Source organism: Micrasema longulum, unplaced genomic scaffold (assembly GCF_059751315.1).
Source record: "Micrasema longulum isolate JH-2025_06_02 unplaced genomic scaffold, ASM5975131v1 h1tg001143l, whole genome shotgun sequence".
In the NCBI taxonomy this organism is placed as follows: Eukaryota; Metazoa; Arthropoda; class Insecta; order Trichoptera; family Brachycentridae; genus Micrasema; species Micrasema longulum.
Genome location: NW_028278331.1, coordinates 502,651 through 519,413, shown reverse-complemented (window position 1 = coordinate 519,413; position 16,763 = coordinate 502,651). Strand labels below are relative to the sequence as shown.

The 16,763-nt window shown below is 35.6% G+C and overlaps 2 protein-coding genes across 5 annotated transcripts in view; both read left to right on the top strand.

The window, feature by feature from the left end:
• Positions 1–8,367, top strand: part of Ufd4 (ubiquitin fusion-degradation 4-like) — a 57,956-nt gene extending 49,589 nt beyond the window's left edge. For 3 of the 4 annotated variants that reach the window (XM_088233709.1, XM_088233708.1, XM_088233707.1), the window contains 6 exons: positions 213–536; positions 1,221–1,420; positions 2,339–2,552; positions 5,722–5,963; positions 6,448–6,592; positions 6,671–8,367. In XM_088233709.1, the coding sequence (XP_088089835.1) occupies positions 213–536; positions 1,221–1,420; positions 2,339–2,552; positions 5,722–5,963; positions 6,448–6,592; positions 6,671–6,808 (1,263 nt within the window). In that variant the 3' untranslated portion in view covers positions 6,809–8,367. The remainder of the gene's footprint in view (positions 1–212; positions 537–1,220; positions 1,421–2,338; positions 2,553–5,721; positions 5,964–6,447; positions 6,593–6,670) is intronic. The other variant, XM_088233710.1, reaches the window with a different exon arrangement.
• A 2,713-nt stretch (positions 8,368–11,080) lies between these two features.
• Positions 11,081–16,521, top strand: Mdh1 (malate dehydrogenase 1). Its single transcript, XM_088233714.1, has 3 exons — positions 11,081–11,415; positions 12,350–12,721; positions 15,525–16,521. The coding sequence occupies exons 1-3, from the start codon at positions 11,413–11,415 to the stop codon at positions 16,146–16,148; spliced, it is 999 nt and encodes a 332-aa protein (XP_088089840.1). The 5' UTR covers positions 11,081–11,412; the 3' UTR covers positions 16,149–16,521.
• Positions 16,522–16,763: the final 242 nt, after the last annotated feature.

Sequence of the window (16,763 nt, the reverse complement as noted above, 5' to 3'; positions counted from 1 at the left end):
TAAATATATCAAAATATTAATAACAATAATTCTAGGTAACACGTTCACAAACTGATTGCGTGGGCTCCGCAAAGGTCAATTCAGAGTCAAATGTTTGGAAGATGTTTTGCCAAAAACTGTTTGAATGTTGCTTAAGTTCTTCTGGCTCTCAGCGGCTCATATGTCAGAGATCATTCCGAGGGGTGCCACTGTAACGGTTCTCTCTCCCGCAGGTTATGAAAGTGCACAGCGGGCGCAAGTCAGTACTGGAGGTGGAGTTTGCCGGCGAGGAGGGCACCGGGCTCGGGCCCACGCTGGAGTTCTACGCGCTGGTTGGGGGCGAGCTGCAACGCCGCCAGCTGGCCATGTGGCTGTGTCAGGACGAGGCCGGACCTGAGGAGCAGCAGCTGGCTGTGGATCTGGGCGAGGGCCTGAAGCCGCCCGGCTACTACGTGGTGCGCCCGAACGGCCTGTTCCCCGCCCCCGTCCCCCAAGACCTGCCTATCTGCGATGAAGTCTCCAAATACTTCTGGTTCCTCGGAGTCTTCTTAGCCAAGGTAACAGTTTGAAAAAATTCATAATCTAAATATTATTTTATAAATGAACCTTGTCTTGGCAGACAAAAAATACTTTTTTTATACATTCGATTTACACACAGAATCCCAAACAGAAATGTATTTTGTGTTTTAATCATAGTTTATTATGTGTAACTTCATGGCGTAAACGAGAACTCCCTCTCAAACAGAGACAAATTCGGAAGGTAGGTGAACGACTGCGCCAACTGCAAGTCAACCTCAATAGCCCTAAAAAGGACTTTCCACCCGATCCAAGTGCTCTAGAGAGGCGAGGGCAGTAAGCTGGCAGGGCAAAGCGAAGAGCGATGAGCGGGAGCACACAGGGTGGAGAAACGAAGTAAAACACTTGTTCAGAGTTAGGAACTCAACTGATTTTATTCTACAAAAGTACATACATTAAGTCTGGACCTTTCAACTCTTTCTTAAAACAGGGACTCAAGATTTGCTAGGCATTCTCCAATGATGGCACAACATAAGTTTTATAATTTTTTTAGGGTGAAGTTGTGGGTAATGCGGGTTAATGTTTTCCTTATGATGTATAGAAGGGAATTGTATGTGACCATTTCAACAATGTGTGATTCCCTTAGGGATTATATTCTAAAACAAGACAACCAGCGTGAATGTTGACATGTTGCATTGATTAATGGTATAAACTTTTCTGTACAGGTTCTCCAAGACGGGCGGTTAGTGGACCTGCCTCTGTCTCGGCCCTTCCTGAAGGTGATGTGCGGGGGGGGAGCAGAAGGCGGCAGTGCGGGGGGGTGCGCTTGCGCCCCCCGGCCCCCGCCGCCCTCCACGCGCGCCCCCTGGCACCGCCATGCGCTGCACACCTCAGACTTGCAGGACATCGATCCCATCCGACACAAGTAAACAAAACTACATTTTTATATCACTTTAGTAGCAGAAGCGCGCACTTGGACTTGAAGAGTCCGAGCGTACACTAGCGAAAAAATCACCAGTCCGGCTCTCGCTCCCGTCCCCGTGTTTAAATTACCTCATATTCTCCATGTACCATGAAGTCGCATTTGTTGCGCATTATGGACCAGAATGGGGATTCACATGTAGCGAGTGAATAATATGCGGCAACTTTTCATGCTTTGGTTCGGTTCACACATACTGATTTGTATTCCTCGTCGTTCTGTGATCTTCCAATAGTTGACATAATAAGAGATTGATTTTTATTTTAATTTTACATACTTAGAGTAATAACTTAATAGAGTTGTCCATACGGAGAAAAACCATTCTATGATTATTGACCACGAAGTTAGATACAGATTACAGCAATACTAAGGGTCATAGGTACTTGGGTTGAGAATTGCAAGCGCTAACCGAAACTGTCCATTACACATTTGTTGTTAAACTAAAAACCAAACTAAAACCAAACCAAAAATTTGGAACGCTTTTGTTCAATTCTATGCAATAGAGCTTAAGGGCTTCTCTAGAGAATTATTACTCTGAGATTACATACATATTAACTACCTAATTAAATTGTATTTTTAACAGCAATTTCCCTTTAGTAATATTTATACAAAATAAATTTCACTTTTTTATATGTATTAGATATTTACATAATTGAATAAATATGATATTTTTTAACTTTGCTAAACCAGAACGAAATCAGATGACAGATGATAAGTTATTTCAATCTTAGTTAGTTTCGTAACTTGAGTACTTCAATTTCTCTTTTCGATTTGAATTTCTCTGCAATGTATCGGAGAGGGGTACCCCCTCGCCCTTGATTTCCGCGATCAAATTTAAAATTATAGTATTCCTGTCCTTTGCAGATTCTTATTGGAACTGGAGGAAGTGTGTGCGGAGAGCGAGGCCATCCGGGCCGACAGCCGACTGGGGGAGGAGGAGAGGGCGGAGCGCCTGGCGCAGTTAGGGCTGCACGGGGTGCCGGTGGAGGACTTGGCCCTCACCATGTCCTACAGCCCCGCCTCCAGTGTGCACCAGTACACGAACCACCCCCTCATTCCGGATGGAGACCAACAGGAGGTAACTTCGTAGACAATTATTATTCTCTAAGGATCGCAGCCAATTTAAATGCAAAATTAGAGATTGTAAAATGCTGTTCTCTAGATGCACTGTAATATAAATAATACTAAGCTGTACATTTCATGATAAATTATTATCAAATAAAATCTAATTTCAGCCTTACTAATTTACCGAGCTCTATACAATGAGCAACATCAGTCCTACTGGAAATTGGATACAAAAATGTTTTCTTATGCGCAGTAAAAATTAGAGCATTCAATTACAGTCGAACTTGGTTATTACGAGGAAGATGGGACTGACTGAATTTGCTCATTATAAGCATTACTCATACCAGAGTATATAATTAAAATATCACCATTGCATATTGTCACCAAGTAAACAAATAAATGTTCGTATAGTTCATACAGATAATTAAAAAAAATAAAACTTTGATAAATGCTTATAAACATACCACTTTCTAAATTTCATATACAGATAAATAAACATGATTTTTTTTTTCATAATATTGACACTGTGGATAATATTTTTTACACCCTTCAAGATTTTACAGTAAATAAATCACTGAAATTACTTGGCTTCATTAACAGAATATCCTCTGATTTTACTAATGTCCGTACAATCAAAACTCTTTATTGTTCAACTGTTCGCCCTCTTCTTGAATATGCCTCAGTGGTCTGGTCTCCATTCTATGTCAATCGCATAAATCACATTGAATCAGTCCAACATCGCTTGCTTCGAAAAATAGCGTGGATGCTTGGACTAGAGAGAGATAATTATTCTTATGCTGAAATAGAGTCAATGTTAAATATTTCTAGTCTACAAAAACGTAGAACTAATATTGACTCCATATATATGTTCGGCATACTAAATGGTATAATCGATGTTCCATCATTACTGGGACAAGTAAAATTCAATATTCCGACTCGTAGATTGAGAAACAATGAAGTACTGTTCATCGATCAGCATAGAACAAACTATGGCCTAAATTCTCCAATGACCCGCCTTTGTCGTATTGTTAACTCAAGACAGGATCTGGACTTTTTTGGTTTAAGTTTACAACGATTTAAACGAGCACTAAATAAATAGTCCAGATCTTGTCTCGATGTCCCTTATGTTTGTCAATGCTTCTTTCTTTTTTCTTTAAATGTTTTAAACTACTCTTTTATTGTAATATTTAAACCTTATAAATTGTATACATGGACAATGTCCGTTAATAAATAAATAAAATTTTCACGCGACATTTTATTTCAAATAAATTGCCACTTTTTCACGAATTGAGAGACACTTTTACCCGTATGCAGAGACAAACCTTAAGGTGAGGAAAGTACATTCTATTGTCTTCACCTTCGGGTTATTCTCTGCATTTGAAATTAGAATGTACTTTCCTTACCTTAAGTTTTGTCTCTGCATACGTGTATTTGTCATGTTAGCAGACATGTTTATAATTTAAGGTTTAGTTTTTAACTGCTTTAACCTCACCCACTCGTAATGTTTATTTTGCATTGACAATAGAAGATTACAAAAAATTTAAAAGCGTTGTAAAAACCCCCGAAATACGAGTGTCATTCATGAACTTGTATTTTTTACACACAATTTATTTATTTGACACTTTATATACATATACAATATATATACATATAAGGGTGGGCATATTGCCTTAAGGCAATTTCTTCCTACCTACCCAAACCGTTCAGTTTGAGAAAATTATAAATACATGGACATATTGAATCTTACAATTTTACCTATTGGCAATTTATTTTATTTCTCAAGTTCTTGATTTAAAAATCAAGTTTTCAAACGATTGAAGAGTTTTTGCTCAACCATTGACAATATTTTTGTTCGGTATGTCCGTGAAGAAGCTCGTTATAAAAGTGAATAAATGTATCGAAAAAAACACAAGCTAAAATGACATCTAATGTTTCCTCATTATATCTGAGATCTCACTATTTCCGTGATCTTTATAACCAAGTTTGACTGTATATGGCAATGTTTCTTGAAAATGTATAAAAAAAAATTTTTTATAAAAACAAATTACTTTGAACGACATAACTAGTTCATATGAATCAACCGATAATAAGAGAGTTGTGGAAGATTTCTGGTTTACTTACGAACTAACCGAGAATAAGCGGAAGAGAACTTGAGACGTCACACGTGGATTAATTTCAGAAATACAAAACTTTAAAAAATCGTAGCGCTGATAATACGATACATAAAAATTCGGAAAAAACATTTGACTTAGTTTAATAGTCTATTAACAAATAAAAAAATCCGCTGAACTTCCTCATTGAATATCCCAACAAGTAACCTAAGAAAAAAAAATCTTTTTCATACTGCAAACCATAGACTAATGTGGTATTCACTCCGCCTTGTCCAGAATCCTTAGGTCTGCCAACAAACATCCCAGTCTTAATTTCTTTGATAACAAGTTGTCTTCTTTCATGCAGTCACAGAATCAAGTTCAAGTAAAACTCAAACTAAAATCATCCGTCTCCCCGATCCATTTCCGCCTAGTCCAATTTTTCTTCGCTCTTTTTCCTTCTTCACATATCAATGATTTTGTCTTTATTCTTGTACTTATACTATATAATATTGACTATTTGTTTTTCAATCATATCGTTGCCATTCAGCCAAGAGCCACTAAACCTAAAATGTCACTTTTGAGTTGAATATGCAATTGAAGCGTAAAATTATGTTCTTTAAAGGCAAACATTACCAAGGTAACTTATTTAGAAAAAAGTTGCCAAAATAGGAATGTTTTTTTTTCACTCCGTGACTTACAATTAAATCTCAATAAGCATAAATCACTATAGGCAGATATATTTTATTGACAGTTTAGGCAGATTTTAATAAAAATTATGCTATATAAAATATCCAACTATAATAATAATTGAAGACATGAGTGGATGAAAGCGTATGTTGCAAATTTTCAAAAATGTACTTAAAGATTTTATGTACAGCCCAGCCCTTTCATATAAAACCAACTTCACCATAAAAAAAGTAGCAGAAAACCAATTTTGAGAGCGAATGAAGGTGTTATAGTATCAATAATTGTACTGGTGTTCAAAACTTTAACCCCGGATATCTTTGCTGTTTGTTTTTGTCACGTAACTATCTACTACGATCTACGTATTTTTGATTTTTTAAATAAAATTGTCTTGATTTTTGTTAGGTGACCCTTTCCAACCTGCGGCAGTACATCGATCTGACCCGCGAGTGGGTGCTGTGCGGGGGCGTGTCCCGCCAGCTGGAGGCCTTCGGCGCGGGCTTCTCGGCCGTGTTCCCGCCGCGCCGTCTGCGGGCCTTCAGCCCGGATGAGCTGCGCCTGATGCTGTGCGGCCAACAGGCCCCCGCTTGGACCCGCGACGACCTGCTCAACTACACGGAGCCCAAGCTCGGCTACACCAAGGAGAGGTCATTACTAACTTTTTCTTACATCGCTACCGATTTCATTAATAGGAGAATTTTTATTCTTTTGGGGGTGTAAATAATTATTCTACTTACGTGCATGAGAAAGGATTTATTTAATGAGTTTACAATTTCCCCTTTCTCCCACGGGGCTGATAATCTGCCTTAAAATTTTCACACAAACTTTTTTCTTTTCTAGTTAATTTTCAATGATACTTTTTTTTTTTCACCAAAACTGAATAGGTTGATTTAGGTATTAAAGTATAATAGGTTTAAACTAATACTTTTTTTGTTAGATTTGCTTGAGATTTTTCACACATTCTATGCAAAATAAGCCGGGATTAAAAGGATTAAGGGTATATGAGAGTTGGAAGTTCTAATGAATATCAGAAGAAGAGTTTTTTTTAGGACTTGCATTTTGAATGTCTATGTATTATCGAGTAAAATGGAAAATAACATAAAACTGTAACACATATGTTTTGTGTTCCAGTGCCGGCTTCCTGCGACTAGTGGACGTACTGGTGGAGATGGACGGCAACGAGAGGAAGGCCTTCCTTCAGTTCGCCACCGGCTGCTCCAGCTTACCTCCGGGAGGTCTGGCCAACTTGCACCCCCGCCTCACCGTCGTCAGAAAGGTAACGCCCGCTTCCTTCCGCCTTCTCTATGTCCTCTCTGTGCTGCGTGCTACAATTGAACGTTTGTTTTTTCCGCAGGTTGACGCGGGAGAGGGTTCGTACCCGTCGGTGAACACTTGCGTGCACTACCTCAAGTTACCGGAATATTCGTCCAAGGAGATCCTCCGCCAGCGGTTACTGGACGCCACTAATGAGAAAGGCTTCCACTTGAACTAACGGAGCTGGTGACATATCACCTCAGCAAACTACTAATTACACTAAACAGAGTCTTTAATCAAGCTTTACAGCTTTAAATTTTCAATAAAAATATACTAAAAGCAAATGTTTTATTTACCGTTTGTCGTAATAATTTTTTAAACGTATTGACAAAGGCATCGGCCAAATATAGTTTTTGATAGTAAACTTACATTCGTCGATTGCTTTCTTTATTGTAAAAATCTTATCTATCGGATTTTGGATCAATTAGTAGTGTTGCAAATATTGTACGACATAGCAAGTTTATTCAGACATAGGGGGTGGCCCCGTGTGTAATGTGATGATTCTTAAGCAAATATTATTTCAGTTTCTGATTCCTATAATTTAAGTTACTGTTTATTTTTTTATTTATTGGATTACCATAATAATGGTATGTTACTTCCTATTCCATAGCTGTGTCTATACACAACCAATGTTTTGGTTTTGATGATTATGATAAATCTCAGATTTTTCCTGTTCAAATTACATTATTTCTCGGTAAACTGTCAGTTCAATAATATTTTACTTAAAATAATGCTTAAGTGATTTACCGTTTTTAGTTTTAAGCTGGAAAAACTTGCGTATCAGTGGGGTTAGTTAAATCACCAATGACTTGTGATATAATTTTTTTATTGGTAAGGAACAATTATATACCTAATATTATGTTTCTGTTTGAACATTTAACACAAATCTAATTAGAGAAAATTGAATGTTGGAGACGTGTCACGACGACTACGACCCCTCGGTGGTGATGTATTCACTTTAGTCACGAGCTGAGAACTGACCGCTAGTCTTCTTGTTAACGACTTAAATTGAATAGAATCGAGGAAAGTAATATATATTTTTTTATTCCAAAGTCAGTGGAAATAGGACAAAATGATACATAGGTGATTTATTTTTTTCACTCTATTTGTAGAACTAATTACAAACATAAAACATTATCCCCCTAGCTAGAGCCGAGAGGTGGAGACAGACCTTCTATATCCGAGTAAGATATTTTCTCTGGCGCACAATGCAGCTTATCTTGTATTCTGGCTCTTATACGTAGAACACATATGTTGCTTTATTTTAAATTAGTTTTTAAGGTCCATAAAATATTTCTGCCGATCTATTTTATTTGATTTGTGATTTTTCGTTTGAAATTTGTGTGCAATTTATTTGGAAACTAAATTTTTTACAAGTGAAATTTATCAGTGAAGCTCTAAGGAATGTATTGTATGTATCAGAAAAATTATGTAATATAATCTTATTTTGAAATGACACAAAATACGCGAGGGCTTCTGCATAACACGAAAATTTTCCTCAATTTATAAAATATTTATATAATATAAGTAGTTGTTCAAATTAACAAAATATGCACATTGTCACTCAACTTGTGCATTCTCCCTAACCATTAGAGTATTTGATACAAAACATGTGGTTTTAGAGTTCCAAATATATAATTACTAAGATAATATAGATCCTGTGTATTAATTAGCTAATTAAGATACAAATTATATCCTAATAGAGTGTATATGAAGTAATAAAAATCTCAATAACAAGAACATTGTCTTTTTCATCTTCCCTCCCGTCATACTAAACATACCTTTCTAAATCCACAGTAGTCCAGATAATGACTGCGAAGAGGAAAAATGAATATCATAATTTTTAAATACCCATTCAAAAAAGTATGTCTAAAACACATACAAATTAAGTTAGGAAAAAAAATCAACCCTCAAAAGCCAAAGTGATGCGCAACTATAACCAAAATTAAGTTATACATTTATGTACTAAATTTTACTAACTACCTTTCTCAGATTTTTAATCTGCGTCCCATTCCTGTAAATGTTGGCGTTTACATCAGAACCCTCCTTATGTGACATTTATAAAATCAACAGATTTACATCACACAAAATTGGACTTATTTTAACAAATTTTCCTTAAGATTACATTTAAATTAAAAATAGATTATGGTTTAAATTTGTTGCAACAGAGAGGGAAAACGTTTTTAAGAAGGGAATATGGGAGTCTAGGCATTTGCAGGGCTTATGACCTGTCATTGGCTGGTTTAAGTGGCCACTTTACACACATGCTATTTATTCTCCATAGCCTTAAAAGTTTTAAATAAACACCTGTCTTACCTACATGCATCGTTTTGGAATTGATTAAAAATAAAACAAAATTCTGCTGATTTTTCATTAAAAAAAATCTTTGATTGACCCTTGCAAAATTCATATCATGGCGAATGTCATTAACCTTTTTTACCGTCGATGTATTTTTAGTAGAAAAGCATTACTGAGTTTTCAAAATAAAAATGTTGAAAATCATTCTGGAAGTGGTAGAAAAAAAAGGTTCATTGGAAAAAACATTAGTTTAGAAAAAACATTGTGCTCAATTAGTAAAGAATGTTCATTGCATAGAATTAAGAATTTCTTAATTCTATAGTTCATTGTTCAAATTCTTAAAAACTTCAGAGTTTGCAAATAAAAATAATTTACGATGTTATGAATAAATATAATCAATGATGGTAAAAGTCATAAGAACACATGTGTGTGGAAGAACAGATGATGTCATTACCATCGTCATTCCACGTGCGCTCCCTAGTTGGAGCATATGGTGTCCACAAAGGGTCTAAGCATCGCTGTCGGCTACCAGCTCCTGTGCGTCCTGGTCAGGTTTGCCTCCCATAGTTCTAACATGAATTGCCGACAAACAGCCAGCAGTGGACTTCCAGGATAATATTTCTACAATGGTATTGACTAAGAATCTTTTGTGCTCAATTAGAGACAAACAAACAAACAAACCACCATGCCGTTTCCCCATAAGGGTAGGCGGAGAGGATAGAATGCCATATCATTATCTTTGCATACAGATCTCACTTCCACTACATTCATACATCTTCTCATGGACGCGCGCCGCTTATTCCGACTTTTGACGTGTCCATCTTAAAGTATTTGTTTGATTTGGTCAAGCTATGTTTTTATCGGTCTTCCTTGATTTCTGTATTTTATTTTATTTTATTTTATTTGGGAAATCAACAGTTCTACATACATATTTTTAGTAAACAAACAGATATAGTGTATAAACTCAGAACTAATAACAGATTTCCACATAGTATACAAAGTTAGTAAAGAAAATATATTACATATTAAATAAATACATACAATTTATACATATAAAAATGTTATTTTCATGTACTCAATAATCAAAGATTTTTTAAATATTTATTTTAAGAACATTAAGTTACTGTAAATTGGGCGAGATAAGGACAAGAATGCTTGAAGAGAGGATAAGGAGGGGAGGGGAGATGTACATATTTATTATTATAATGTCTACTAAGTTACATAATACATTTTTAGCGTAAATTTTAAATCTGACAGAGTGATATTTGTGTAATCTTTGTCTTTAAATTTTGTATTGTACACTGAAAAAGTCCTACGAAAAAAAGCATTTTTAACATACGATGTTTTACTTATTGGTACATGAAACAGGTGGTACCGTCTACAAATCCTGGCTGGCACATGTTTTGGTATTAAACCAAGCAGCTCTGTACAGTCAACCATTCCTGTCATAATTTTGTAAAGCATTAGTTGGTTCGCACACACTCTGCGGTATTGTAGAGAAATAATTCCATGGAAGGTGGAGGCAGTGAGAGTAGATACATAAGAAATACCGGTTTTGTATTTAAGGTACTTTATAAATTTGTTTTGAATATTTTCTATTCTTCTTATATATATGGCATACTGGGGATTCCATATCTGAGAGGCGTATTTCAAATGGCTTCTGACAAATGTATAATATAATGAAATTAGGGCCTTTGGATTATCAAAGTGTTTACTCATTAGAATTATGAAACCTAACATGCTCAATGCTTTGGAGGTAATTTTATTGATATGCGATTCAAAAAGTAGTTTTGAGTCTAAAACAATCCCAAGATCTTTAATTTCGTGCTTTCTCATTAGTACATTATTGTTTAGTTTGTAATCAAAATTAAGAATTTTTCTTTTCCTTGTGAATGTAATACAGACACATTTATTTATATTCAAAAACAGTTTATTTTCAATACAATAGTCAGTTAGACGATTAAGATCGTCTTGAATCATGCGTCAATGCGTCATTTTTTGATCCAGATTTAAATATGGGTGTGATGTTTGCTTTCTTCCATTGAGATGGAAAAACACATTCCTGGAGAGACTTTTTAAATAAGAAAAAAATTGTTTTATTTCCGGTAGATAGGTACTTTTTTAAATGACAATACTTCTTTTTTTTTCTGACAGCTCTTAAAATGATTCCAAATTACTGACACACAAAAAACGTCTTTATAACTTGAGTTTCGCATTGTTATTTCCTTTAGTTTTCTCGAGCAAGTTAGTTTCTTTTATGTACACAATCTAGGTAGATTCTAGTCTACGGTTTTTTCCAATTTCTAATGACGTTGATTTTGGAGCTGTCAGAGGAATTTGAGGATTTGTAGATTTCGCGTAGATTTAGAAACTATTTCATATCTGCCCGCTTTTTGCTGCTTGTTAAAGGACAACTGGTGAAATCACTTACCCTGTATTAAAGCCAATTAAGTGATTTTATTTTTTTAAAGACTTTCATTGAAGATGGTGAGTAAATAACTTAAAATTCACGTTTTAGGTGAATATTAATCGTCAATCTCGACTTTTACATGTTATGTAAAATTTGACATTGCTCTGACCTTTATGTATTAAAATATGATTATGTTATGTATTGATATTTTTGAATTGTAGTTTTTGAATCTTACTTTCATGATCCTTAATAGCTTTTAATGAAATACTTAAGATTAGAAAATTCCATTAGATAAAAACTCGATTTTTAGTGCGCATGTGCGTCCTACTTTCCCGAAAATTAAACTTATGTTTTACTATAAAAAAAAATAATCTAGAAAGTTGATATTATTTTATAAAATAATAATCATTCTTTTTTAATTTTGAAAGTTCAAAGTTCCGTTATGGTGCTTATAACATTGATATTCTTTGGAATCTGCGAATTCACTAATTTTAGCATCCCAAATACGAGTTCAAATCGTCGTATCTATATGTACGACAAATATGTGAAATACTTTTGTAGATAGATTTTTTAAAAAAAATATTGAAAAAAACCGATGGCGCGAATGCATGTAAGCAATTCAGGACCTGTTTTATTTTATTATTTTGGACGTCATGTGTAGCCTAATTCCATTAGTTTAACTTCACCTCCAAGCGAGAACTGGGTCTTCTAAGGATTGAGTTCCCTTAGAAGTCTTTCTCAAAGTGGGCGATAATCCCCCGTTGTGGGCGCTGAAGGCATTCAAGGGGGCGGTAGAAGACCTTCAGGGGGGTGGTAGAAAGCCCAGAGAACATTGAGGGGCGTTGAGGTAGTTAAGGGGGGCGATGGCTGATTAAAAAAAAAAAAAGGTGAAAAATTTGGTTTTCCTGATATTTCAAACTAATTAAAAACAATGCGACAGGATTATCGGTGCGTCTTCTAATTTGGTCACATGATATACATTTACAAAAAGATAACAAATAAATTGTTCAGGTGGAGCCAATCAAGGTGGTGGTGACGGGGGCCGCGGGCCAGATCGCGTACTCGCTTCTGTACCAGATCGCGTCCGGGGAGGTGTTCGGGGCCACGCAGCCACTGGAGCTGCGGCTGCTGGACATCGCTCCCATGCTGGGCGTGCTGCAGGGCGTCGTCATGGAGCTGGCGGACTGCGCGCTGCCGCTGCTGCGCGGCGTGCTGGCCACGGCGGAGCCGGCTGAGGCCTTCAGCGGCGCGGCGGCCGCCTTCCTGTTAGGAGCCATGCCGCGCCGCGAGGGCATGGAGCGCAAGGACCTTCTGTCCGCCAACGTGCGCATTTTCAAGGTGCAGGGGGAGGCCATGGACAAGTACGCCAACAAGGACGTAAAGGTACCATTATTGCATTGACGCCTGTACTCTTTAAATAAAGATAAGGAATTAATCAAAATTTAAACTTCAATTGATTTGGCACTGACAACATCAGTGAAAGCACTTCTTCCACATACCTGACAACCATTTTAAAGATCGAGGGTCTTCCTATCGGTTTCGTTCATACTAAATATTATTTTTGTCAATAATCGAGTCGTTTTATTTATTTGCTGCCCACACCAAATGATCTTTTTCTGATTGCTTATGACGAGGTCAGAAATTTCTAGCATTTCATTACTGCTTTAAAGAGTTACCATTTATGCATATAATATGTGATCGAGCTAGTGAATAATCTTTGTTATGAATTTATAAAGTATTATGTTGTCATGTTATATTTTTTAATAAAATCAAAGTAAAATAAATAATAAGCAATTAAAAAAAAAATCTGAATAGATTTTTATGCAAGGGAATCCATTCATCATTTTTCTTTTTTAATATCCTTTTCAAAAAATTGTACTGCGTTTAACATATACTCTGTGTAAAAACAGGTTCCGGTGTACATATTACTATTTTTCGGACATCTATGGATCGCTATATGAATGCAACATAAAAATTCTTGTTATGAGATTAGGACTGTTTTATATTTTAAAATATATTAAATAATTCCGTTTTCTTTTGGCACCATTTCTATTTTTGTTTGGCACCACTCGATGTTTTTTTTTTCATGCAGAAATATATTTCTCCTTCAATCTACAGTCATTGAGGTATTATTTTTATCAATGTTAATCTTATCCCCTGAAGTGGTTTTGCATTTATCCAAATTTATTGTTCTAAATGATGTAAATTTTTAATCTAAAAAATATTATTCTCAATACTGCACCGTGTAAGGATGGGTTGCCTTAACATAAATAAAAAAAAAGTTTTATGATCTCTACATTTGAATATATATAACATTTTTCAAGTAAATGAATTAAGTGCACATTTGTGTATCTTGTGGTTTACTTGGGTATACTTCTTGAAAACTATATTATAGCAAAATAAAGTAAATTCCTTTATTAATTATTTTAAAAAAAATCTGACCTGAATCTGAAAAAAATATTAAATGGCTAGTAAAAAAAGAAAAGAAAATGTAGTTATGTTCAAATATTTTTTATTTATTTTATAAATTTATTGCATATATAAGTATACATATTTAATACCAGGGAATCCATATAAAACTAGTGAATTTAAAATGAATACGGAGCGTTCTGCGAAAGAACTGCGCTCAAAATATTGGTAATTGTTTTTCTTTTTAAGATTGGTAGGACCATCATAGACATACGTGTAAATTTTTAGTGCAAATCTGTCATGTAGTCTGTTTGTGGCAGCTGTGTAAACGAGTCAATCTTTGGTGTGTTCTGCGAATTTTGCAAAATTTTGCTTAATTTTCTTCTATAAGATCAACGCAAATCTGTCGCTGAAGACATGCTTTATATTGAAATACCGCCATTTAACGCATCATTATGGGTGATGAGACATGGGTGTTTGAATATGACGTGGAAACAAGTCGACAATCTTCAGAGTGGCGCTTGTCAATTAAGCCCAAAAACCACACCAAAGTCGCTTAAAAATCAAGGATTTTGAGTGTTTTCTTGGATTATGTGTTGTGCACTCGGAGTTACTTACGCCAGGCCAGAGAGTCAGTAAAGAATACTAATTGAAATATAAAGGCTAGATTTATGGAAATATAACTCATAGTTTTTGCATCACAATAAGGCGGTATCTCCATGTATGCGATTATTTGGCCAAAAACAATGTAAAAGTTGTTGCCTGTGCACCGAATTAACTTGATTTGGCTCCGTGTGAATTTTCCTGTCCTCTAAACTCAAATTACCACTTTACGGAAAGCATTTCGACTCGAATGAGGTGATAAAAGAAAATTCTCAGAGGGAGCTGAAAGCTATTTCGAAATCGGCCTATGAGAAGTGCTATGAAGATTGGAAAAAACATTGGCATATGTGTATTGCCTCTAATGGTGATTACTTTTAAGGGGATAAAATAAATATTGATGAATAATTGAGCTAATGTGGTTTTTTTTTGCAAATTCCAGATAATATTTAAACATAAGGTATATATTTATATAACACAAAAGCTGGTGTCTTTATTTGCTGAAATCCATTCGAAAGTTTATTAGCATTGAACGTGTTATCTTATCAACTTCAATACAAATAGTGTAAATATTATTTTACAATGTATGTAATCCCATTTAGTGTATCAATAGATACTTCTATTGTAAGATAATAATTTTTGTTTGTTTGATAATTTATAAACCTAGTAATTTTTTTGGTATGGATAATTTAATATTTTTTGGTGTAGGTATAAAATGCTTATCTTTATGACTTAATACCAATAAACAGCTGTTGTTAAGAATTTATATGGTAAGAAGTTATATTTTAGAACATTTGGCTATTGAATATAACATTAAAAACAGAAAAGAATTTTAAAATTTAAAACATTTTTATGCATGCATAAAGCAGAGGGTATTAACTATTTAAATGGACTAGAAAATTAAAAGCAGTAGATAAATTACGCTTTTTTAAAAATATATACACATCTAAAGCTTTGTAGACAAATACTAGATTTAATTTAATTTTATATAAACATATAAAACAAAAATATCTTAATTTATATTTTGTGAATGTGAATGTAAAATAATATATTTAAAACAATATTGTTTTTCTGAAACATTATAAAATTAAATTTGGAAATAAATAAGAAGGGGCAAATAATTTATTTCAGATTTATATGTAATAACTTTTCTAAAATCAAATTATTTTATTTGCAGGTGTTGGTTGTGGGGAATCCCGCTAATACTAACGCGCTTGTGTGTTCCAAATACGCTCCCTCTATTCCCAAGGAAAACTTTACGGCTATGACGAGGCTGGATCAGAACCGCGCGCAAGCTCAGCTCGCCGCAAAGCTCGGAGTTCCCGTGGGCAACGTCCGCAACGTCGCTATCTGGGGAAACCATTCCTCCACTCAGTTCCCCGACGCCAGCAACTCGGTGGTGATGACCGCCTCCGGGGACCAACCCCTGCCTAAGGTGCTTAATGACGACGAGTACCTGCGGACGACCTTCGTGAGCACCGTGCAGAAGCGCGGCGCCGCCGTGATCGCGGCGCGCAAGATGTCGTCCGCCATGTCGGCTGCCAAGGCCGCCGGCGACCACATGCGCTCCTGGTGGATCGGCACGCCCGCCGGCTCCGTGGTGTCCATGGGCGTCGTGTCGGACGGTTCCCACGGGGCCCCCAAGGATGTGGTGTTCTCCTTCCCGGTGCGCGTGTCCAACAAGACCTGGAGCATCGTCCAGGACTGGACCCTGGACGACTTCGCCAAGAAGATGATCGAGGCGACCGGGAAGGAGCTGTTAGAGGAGAAGGAGGAAGCTATGGCCGTGTGCCAAGATTGACTATCTAAAATGTAGTTGGCACTGTCAAATAACCTAATTGTGAGCGTGTTGATTCATCGTGTTTAGCGACCGTACCACAATAACAAGTAGAAATAGGTTCAAATTGCCTTATTTTTTTATTACATACTCATTTGATATTTATTAATACTTTAAAAAATATATTTTGTTATTAATTTTGATATTGTGTTTTTTAATTGTTGTACATAACATTGTACACCGTACACAAGGGTAACTGGGAATGTTAGTAAATTTTGTGATAAAATATTGTTCATATGTTATGTATATTTGTTACACTATGTTTGCCGGTTGAGTTGTAAGAATGTTCCATTTTTGTAATATTAAAAATAATGAATAAACCCAAGTTGTTCAAAAACTAATTTTGTATGCCATAAACCTTCTCCCAGCGATGGCAAAGGCTTAGAATAGAGGCATCAGAACGATATTGAAATGTGATAGATATACAAAGATTCAACATATCGTCGGTGATATTACAATATCCCATAACCCATAACCTGTTTGTATATCCCATAACCTAGAGCCGTTACTTTTAAATTATTGCTTTTTTTAAAATTCCAAATAATTATAGTTTTTCTGAAATTCCAGCGGATTTTTGGT